The sequence below is a fragment of the Zingiber officinale genome, chromosome 6A (assembly GCF_018446385.1).
Source record: "Zingiber officinale cultivar Zhangliang chromosome 6A, Zo_v1.1, whole genome shotgun sequence".
In the NCBI taxonomy this organism is placed as follows: Eukaryota; Viridiplantae; Streptophyta; class Magnoliopsida; order Zingiberales; family Zingiberaceae; genus Zingiber; species Zingiber officinale.
Window position 1 is genome coordinate 112,415,469 of NC_055997.1, and position 8,512 is coordinate 112,423,980.

The window sequence follows — 8,512 nt, forward strand, 5'->3', positions numbered from 1 at the left end:
TGGAGGATCATTCACTGCTTGGTTGGCTTGTAGCGCACCAATACTCTTGCCCTCTCATTCATTGAGATTGAATGGCAGATTCTTCACTTCCTAGTGTCAGATTTTCAGATGAATCTTGTGCCCGGTAGAGATGTGGAACTTGTTGTGTAACTTTTTTGGTTAAATTCATTTTTATCACTACAATATTATTGGTGATCCCCAGTGGCGGATCTAGGAATTTAATCATGGAGGGGCGGCCGCGATCTGAGCATGACGAATTTTTTTTAACAGTTAATAACTTCTATGTAATTAAAAAAAATAATTTAAATAACTTGGCATACAGGAGAAAAAGGTATAATATTATGAAAAAACCTCATACAATAATATTAAAATATTAAAGCAGTCTACTAACGAATACGAGACTCCATGTTCTGAAAACACTGTAAAATTAGCTCATTGTCGACAGTATTAAAAACATCTTTCTCGATATAGACTACTAAACTATCATTCATCCATTCATCTCCAATCCTGTTTCGCAAATCTGTTTTGACAATATTCATTGCCGAAAACACTCTTTCAACAGTTGCAGTAGCAACTGGAAGAAGTAAGGCTAGCTCAATCATCCGATAAACCAAAGGAAACACACGGTTCTTCATTGTTTCAATCATTTTCTTTGCAAGAGCTCCCAAATCTGAAATGTCTTCAAACCGTTCATCTGATCTGACGTCATCAATATATGTTTCAAGCTCTTGTTCAACTAACATACGCTCATTCCAAGAAAAATCATCCTCATAAAAATGAGTCAGACGCACTAACTTCTGTGCATCAAATCTAGAGAACGAGTTCCTAGGATCAAGGCATGACATATTAATCAACAAATATGTAGTTGTTTCAGAGAAACGGCTATCCATCTCCTGTAGAATAATATCGATAACCTACAATTTAAAAATTAAACAACAAAAGTAAAAATTAATAAATATGCTACTGTTTAAAAGAATTTAATTGACGGTAAACAAAAAAAGAATTATGAAATTACCTCACAAAAGATTTCAACATGGTAGTAGTGATAAAAATTAACATTTTTTCCATCTCTCTTCAAACGACTACGACTGTTGATGTTATCTGTCATATTAATTATTTCAATGAAATGAGTGTTACAAAACTTCTTCACATCCTCAAGTAAAATATCCCATCCAGAATCTCTCAACTTTTGCAATTTGCATTTCACATTATTGATCAAACGCATCGCATTCACAATATTTTGATCTTTCTCTTGTAGAATGGTTGACAAATGATTTGTGATTGCCAATATACGTTTCATCAATAGTAGAATAAATACAAATTCATACCTCTCCATTCTTTCAACCAAAGTTCTACTTAAACCCTTAGAAGAACGATCACCATCATCAATCAAATTTTGAAGAACCTCTATAACAGATGGCCACATTTGTTCAATACGACATAAAGTTGAATGATGAGACCCCCATCGTGTATCTCTAGGTGTAGCTAGACTAGTTTCTTGGTTTAGTCCTCTACCAGAACTAATCTCTCCTCTTCCAAGAAGTTTAACTTTTCTGTCATGTTCAAGTTGTCGAAGTTTGTCGGCCCTTTTGCAAGATGATGCAGATGTATTCACAATCGAACCAACAATCCACATGAAATCACAAATATATTGATTTGCTTGAGCAACAGCTACAACCACTAGCTGGAGTTGATGAGCAAAACAATGAACATACAATGTATACGGATTTTCTTTCATTATCAGTGACTTTAATCCATTAAATTCTCCAAACATATTTGAAGCACCATCATATCCTTGACCCCTCAATCTCGCCACTGACAAACCATACTTAGCAAATAAAGAGTCGATTGCCTCCTTCAAACAAGCAGCTGTAGTTGTTGCAACATGAACTACAACCATAAATCGTTCAATCACCTCTCCATATTTGTTCACATATCTAATAACAACTGCCATTTGCTCTTTCACTGAACAGTCACAAGCCTCATCAAGTAGTAAAGTGAACCACCTATCTCCAAGATCAGCTAGAATAACATTTGTGGTCTCAACTGCACAAGCATTCACCAATTTCTTCTGAATTTTTGGGGCAATCATTTGATTATTTCCAGGTGCATTCATTCCAACAACTGCCGTAACTTCTGGACACTCTGAGCTATACCATTTGAGCAATTCTAAAAAATTTCCTCTATTGGATGATGTCGAAGACTCATCATGCCCCCGAAAAGGCAATCCTTGTAACAACAAAAATCAAATTACTTTTAAAATGGAAGTCAAGCGTTTGCGATAAGCAACTTCAAGCTCATGTTTCCCTGATGAAAATGAATACTCCACACTTTGTCTTTGATTCTTGAAACCTTCAAATTGTATTCTTGCCTCATTGTGCGCACTACCAACTCCATCTACATGCTCATTGAATTTTTCAATTGCTTTTTTCCAATTTATGAAACCAGATCTTGTAAACACATCATCTCCTCCAAACCCTATATTACTAGGTCTAAAAAGATAACACCAGAAACAAAAGGCTGCATCCTTTGAAACACTATACTCCAACCAATCACGGTCTTTAAACCAAATCTCTCTGAAACATCTATTGTCTTTACCCATTTTTTTTCTTGGAAAATTATGGCCTCGAGGTTGACAAGGGCCCATAGCAACATATTCTTTTCGAATACGATCTCTAGCACCAACATCATACTCTTCAATCAATTTTCGTAAACCAGGATCAGCAACAATTTCTACTTCACTACTCAGATTTTCAATATTTTCAAATAAAATTTACGGAGGAGGAGGAGGTGGTGGTAGTTGTGGTGCAGGAGTAGATTCTTCATCAGGAACACTAGACGATTCAATTGAACTCCTAGGCCTCTTTGCAAAATATTTCAACATTTTCTACAAATTATAATGTATGGGAAAAAATTATCAACATAAAGTGATGTGAACAATTTAACAATAACACAATTAAATTATTTAATATCATTCGACACAATTCTTTTAAAAAATAAAATTAATTTAACATAAATTATCAATATTCACAAATTACAATTAACTAACAACTAATAAAAAAACTAATTACATATTTAGAGTTTATACAAAAACTAAATTACAAATTATCCAACCATTAAATATACAAAATCTAAATTTTTAATTATCCAACAATCAAATATAAAAAACAACTAAACATTTAAACAATCAAAATTTTAACTTGTTAATTGTATCATACATTGTAATCAAGAAACAATCAAACAATTATTAATAAAATAAAATAAAATCTACTTACCTGAATGAAGGCTGAAGGCGTTTGGACTTTGGCGCAAGCAAGAAGATGGATCAGAAAGGGTTCCTCTTTTGTCGGCACTCGACAGAGAGAAAAAGGCGCAAGAAGATGGATCTGGAAAGGTTCCTCCTTTGATCGGCACTCGACAGAGAGAAATAAAGCTTTGGGCGCAGGGCTTTCAGTTTCAACTTTGCCGCTTTGGTCGGCGCTCGGCGGAGAGAAAAAACAAAGGGCAAATCGCAAATCACAAGGTTCTGTGAGAGATAAATAAAAACATCAAAAATATAAAAAATAAATTGAGGAAACGTGTCAACATGACAACATGCTTCACAATTAACAAAACGGAGGAGAGAAATAAAAATATTAAAAAAAAAACCTTTATATATGGAATTATGGAAACGTGTCAACGTAGATGTGGACCACGTGGTTCACAATTAAAAAAAAGGAACCGACTTCGACTCTTAGTTTTCTTCGCTAATCGCTCGATGGCCGACGCTCGTGTTTTTTCTCTGGCTGGCGGCTGTTGCGGCTTGCCGCCTGCTTGTGAAGAGTTTCTTACCTCCCCTGCTCCCCGATTTTTTTTTTGCTCCGTAGGCAAGGGGGGGAGACCGCCGACGCCGCCCCCCCGGTACATCCGCCCCTGGTGATCCCAAAGCAATTGCTACTCACACAAGTATACAAGAGGAACCATAATATTCGTTCTATTCTTGTGATAAGTAATGTCTTGTCCGAAATACTTGTTCAGATCATCCGATCATTGCATTTGTCATTTGAATTGGGTATATTTCAGTTCTCTTTGTAAAATGCCTTTCTTGATATCTACATCTGTCTGCTTATATACTCTTCGAGTCAGTTCAAAACATATAGAAGTTGTAAGAGTTGTCATACATGATATACAAGCAAAAGGATGTATCTATTACAGGACCTAGCTTCTATCAATCTGTAAAATACAATAGAAAACGAGACAATAGCTCAATCGTTGACCTGAATCTATTGCTATGCTATGGCCTCTTACTTGTTGCCGTAGTATCCCCTGCAAGCACAGCGGATGTCTTCCACAAGATTGAGCCGGTGGACGCGTTCCTTCTCAATGGGAAAGTGTTGGTACTCCAGGGTTGTTTTGATATGATTAAACAAGTTAGGTTATGTCCTGTTGTGTTTAATCATGTGTTTAAGTGTGCAGGAACTTAAGAGCACAGGAAATCAAGCAAAAGACGCAGCTAGCGAGAAAGACGACACGGGAAAGAACTGACGGGTTCGGTGCATCTAAGGGACAAGGTGCTGCGGAAGAGTACGCGGGCAGAAGAGAAGAAGACGCGTAGTGTTTACGAGGGACGAGAAGCCAGGAGCGGAAGCTTGCTTGAGAAGGCCGGAAGTTGGGTTCGAGTGAGCCCTATTCTGGATGGCCGATATCACCCAAGCAAGAGGAACCGAAGTAGAAGGCCCAGACCGAGGCGAGTGAAACCGGAGCGGAAGGCCTGGACTAAAAAAGTCAACTTGGTTGACTTTCTTGGTCCGGGTGCCAGGACTTAGTCCGGGAGCTCGGACTCCGGGCGCCCAGAATCAAAGTTTATCCGGATCGTGTTTGTCCGCGATTCGTTACGAAGGGGATAAAATTTTATCCCCCTCCAGGCGCCTGGAACCCTTCCAGGCGCCTCGAGCAAGGCTATATAAGCAGTCTTGCTCCTAAAGCTTCACAACAACGAGAAATACAAAGAAACAACACTTGTGCACTGCTAGTTTTTTGTTTAGCTTCTTTTCTGTGCGTTCATTGCTGTAAGAGACTTCTCCACCGGAAGGAGATTTTTTAGTGTGCTTTTTCGTCTTGGATTAACAACCTCCCTGGTTGTAACCAAGTAATTCGATGTGTCTCTTTCTTTTCAGTTTCTTTATTATTCTTTTATGCAAGTGTTCATTTTATTTAAGTTATAAGCCGAGGAAGGTATTTTTGTTTGTTTTTTGCAGGGGCTATTTGTTGGTCCCTTTGTTGGCCGGCAAGAGGGGAGGGGTGAATTGCCCTATAAAATAAAACTCGAACCTTTCTCGGATTTCAACTATATCATAAACACTTGTAATAAAAAGTAGAGACTAAGTAAAGAAATCATACACCAGAGATTTACTTGGTTTGCAGTCTGAGGATTGCTAGTCCAAGGAAAGTAAGCGCACTATGATCTCCTCTGGGTGGAGAAGCCTCTTTACAATGTTGACAGCACAAATGAAAAGAACACAACTGAAAGCATAGAAAGAATTGATTACAAGTGAGTTGTCTTGAATGTACGGATCAGTACTTTATTTATAGTACTGGTCCGGGCGCCTGGAAGGGGTTCCGAGCGCCCCCCGGGGGGATAAATTTTATCCCCCAACGGTCAGCTCGCGATCAGCTTCGATCTGGTCAAATATGAACCCCCGGGCGCCCGGACCTGTCAAGTCAACAAAGTTGACTCTGGTCCAGGCTCTCTGCTCCGGTTCAGCTCGTCTTGGTCCGGATCTGTTCGCTCCGGCTCCACTAGCTTGGGTGATCTCGGCCTTCCGGAATAGGGCTCACCCGAACCCATGTTCCGGCCTTCTCCTCGAGCAGCCTTCCTTCCCGGTTTCTCGTCCCTTGAGCGCCGCGCATGCTCTTCTCGTCCACCGGTGTACTCTTCCGCGGACACCTCGTCCCTCGGACGCACCGAGCCCGTCGGCTCTCTCCCATGCCGTCCTTCTCGCTAGCCGCGTCTTCCGCTCGACTTCCTGTGTTCCTAAGCTCCTGCACACTTAGACACAAGGTTAAACAAACGCATGACCTAACTTAGCTTGTTTGATCACATCAAAACACCTTGGGGTTCCAACACTATTCACCCTCCCTCCGCCTCTAGCCGGCCGCCAAGGATCCTAACAAGTGGTATCAAAGCCAAGACGCTTCAGGAGGATTAACTACCGAACGAAGCACATGGGATGGCCGGACCGAGCATCTACCCACCAAAGTTAGAGGGAGAGGGGGAGTTTGCGAGCTGGAAAAAGAAAATAGAGATATTCTTTAAAACTGACTTTGAATTGCATTTAATAATGAAATTCGGTTTTGTAGCACCCAAAGGTAAGGAAGAATACCAGTGGACAAAGAATGAGCAGACCGACTTCGTGGCAAACGGCAAAGGAGAGTTTCATCTACTGAGCGTCCTACCGCCACAAGAAGTCAACTGGATCAGCGCATACGACTCAGCAAAGGAGCTTTGGGAGAAGTTCCTTAAGCTACATGAAGGGACGTCCGAAGCCAAGCTCGCTAGACGTGTTCTGCTAAGGAATCAGTTAAGAAACATAAAACTGGAAGCAGAAGAAACCATTGCACATCTTCACTCGAGAATGAAGGAACTAATCACTGGACTTACAAATCTCGGAGAAAAGGTAAGCAACCGAGATTCGCTAAGGTACGCACTTAATGCATTTTCTAGATCGACTGAGTGGGCATCATTAGTAGATGCTTACTACATTTCTAAATATTTAGATTCTGTTACCTCAGAAGAAATGTTTTCAACATTTGAAGTCCATGAAACGAGATGTGCAGATCCGAAAAAGGAGCTGAAGCACAACGTTGCTTTTAAGTCAAGGATGGACGAACGAGATTTAGAATCCTCTCTGGATGATGATGAAACGATAATGATGGTAAGACAATTTAAAAAATTATTTAAATCTAGAAAATCTAACCATCTGCAGGGTAGAAAGAAAAGAACAATCAGATGTCACCACTGCAATGAAGAAGGGCACGTTAAAGATAACTGCCCTAAGTTAAAGATCAAGGATAAGAACAAAGGGAAGAATAAGAAGCCTATCTAATCCAACAAGTACAAGATGCTAAAGGCGACATGGGACGAAATGTCGTTTGAATCAGAAGTTGAAGCTGTTGCCGGACTTGCATTAATGACAACTTATCAAGACGACGAAAACGAAGCAAGTTCGTTCGAAATGAGCATCGATGAAGGGGGAGCAACATCAGAAGAAAGCAACAGTTCAGGGGAAGATACGGATAACGAGATCGACAAGGTAAGTCAGGTTCGATCTCTTCCTCCCGATAAATTATTTAAATTTGTTAAGTTATTATCTAAAGACTATTGCAAATTAGAAAAAAGAAAATAAAGAATTAAAATTAATTCTAGTCAAATCTTGCCTATTAGAATATTTTGAAAAATTAAAATTGAAAATTGATGAATTGAAAATACAAGTAGAAGACTTGAAAAATTGTGCATGCTTAAATGTTAAAAATCAAAATATTAGGAAATATAATAATTTGAACTGGTATTTTAATTATCACAAGGGACAAATTAGGATTTCCAATGCGCTAGTCCAGGGTTACTCATATATTTGTCCAACATCCCCACAATACACGCAAGATTCGGATGCGTACATACCTGAACATACATCAAACTCCCTATTGCTAATGCATAGGGGAATTGCTGCATTTCCTTGATTTCAAGGTCATGATGTGGACATTGTTGCAAACTAAGTTTATCACCCTTTGCCACTAGAGTGTCGCCGAGAGCACAATTCTGCATGCCATATCGAATGAGCACCTTTTCTATGTAGCCCGTTTGTGATAGTCCAAGTGTGTATCTCGAACGATCACGAACAATCTGTATATCTAAAACAAAAGATGTTTCACCAAGATCCTTCATTTCAAATTCACCGGATAGAAATGACTTGATTTCTAGCGAGAGACTCATATCATTGCTTGCAAGCAATATATTATCCATGTAAAGAACTGTTAGGATTGGTTGAGCTAGAGGGGGGGTGAATGGCTCACTTCGTTTTCTTGATCTTTGATTTTGCACAGCGGAAACTTGAAGCCAATGCTAACTCCGGTATTTACTTGGTATCCACCTCCTCAAGGAGGTGACTAGTCCAAGGATCCACACCACTCACCACTCTTCCACTATCCAAAAACCCTCCTTCTCGGAATCACACCGAAGGTAGAGAAACCTTACAACACTTACAATACTTCCTCTCCAAAAGAAAATAGCTCACACTCACTACAATGAGGAAGAGAAGAGAATTACAAACTTGAAGTAGCTTCTTCCTTGTGGCGTGAGATTTGAAGGCTTGGAGAGATTGAGAGCTTTAACTTCCAACGCTTGAGAGATCTTGAGCACTTCAAAGATTCTTCACACCAGAGCAATAGAACAGTATATTTTGTTGATTATGCGTTATTCCTCTTTCTTCCAGCGTTTTAAACGTCAAGAAAACTAGCCGTTTCTCACACTGCCGTC

General features: G+C 39.6%; 1 protein-coding gene across 1 annotated transcript; it reads right to left on the bottom strand.

Annotated features, from left to right (window-relative positions):
• Positions 1–386: 386 nt before the first annotated feature.
• LOC121995162 (zinc finger MYM-type protein 1-like) lies at positions 387–7,999 on the bottom strand. Its single transcript, XM_042548978.1, has 4 exons — positions 7,658–7,999; positions 2,325–2,397; positions 1,058–2,229; positions 387–914 (listed from the first exon to the last, which is right to left on the bottom strand). Exons 1-4 carry the CDS (start codon positions 7,997–7,999, stop codon positions 387–389), a joined length of 2,115 nt encoding a protein of 704 aa, XP_042404912.1.
• Between the last annotated feature and the right edge of the window lie 513 nt (positions 8,000–8,512).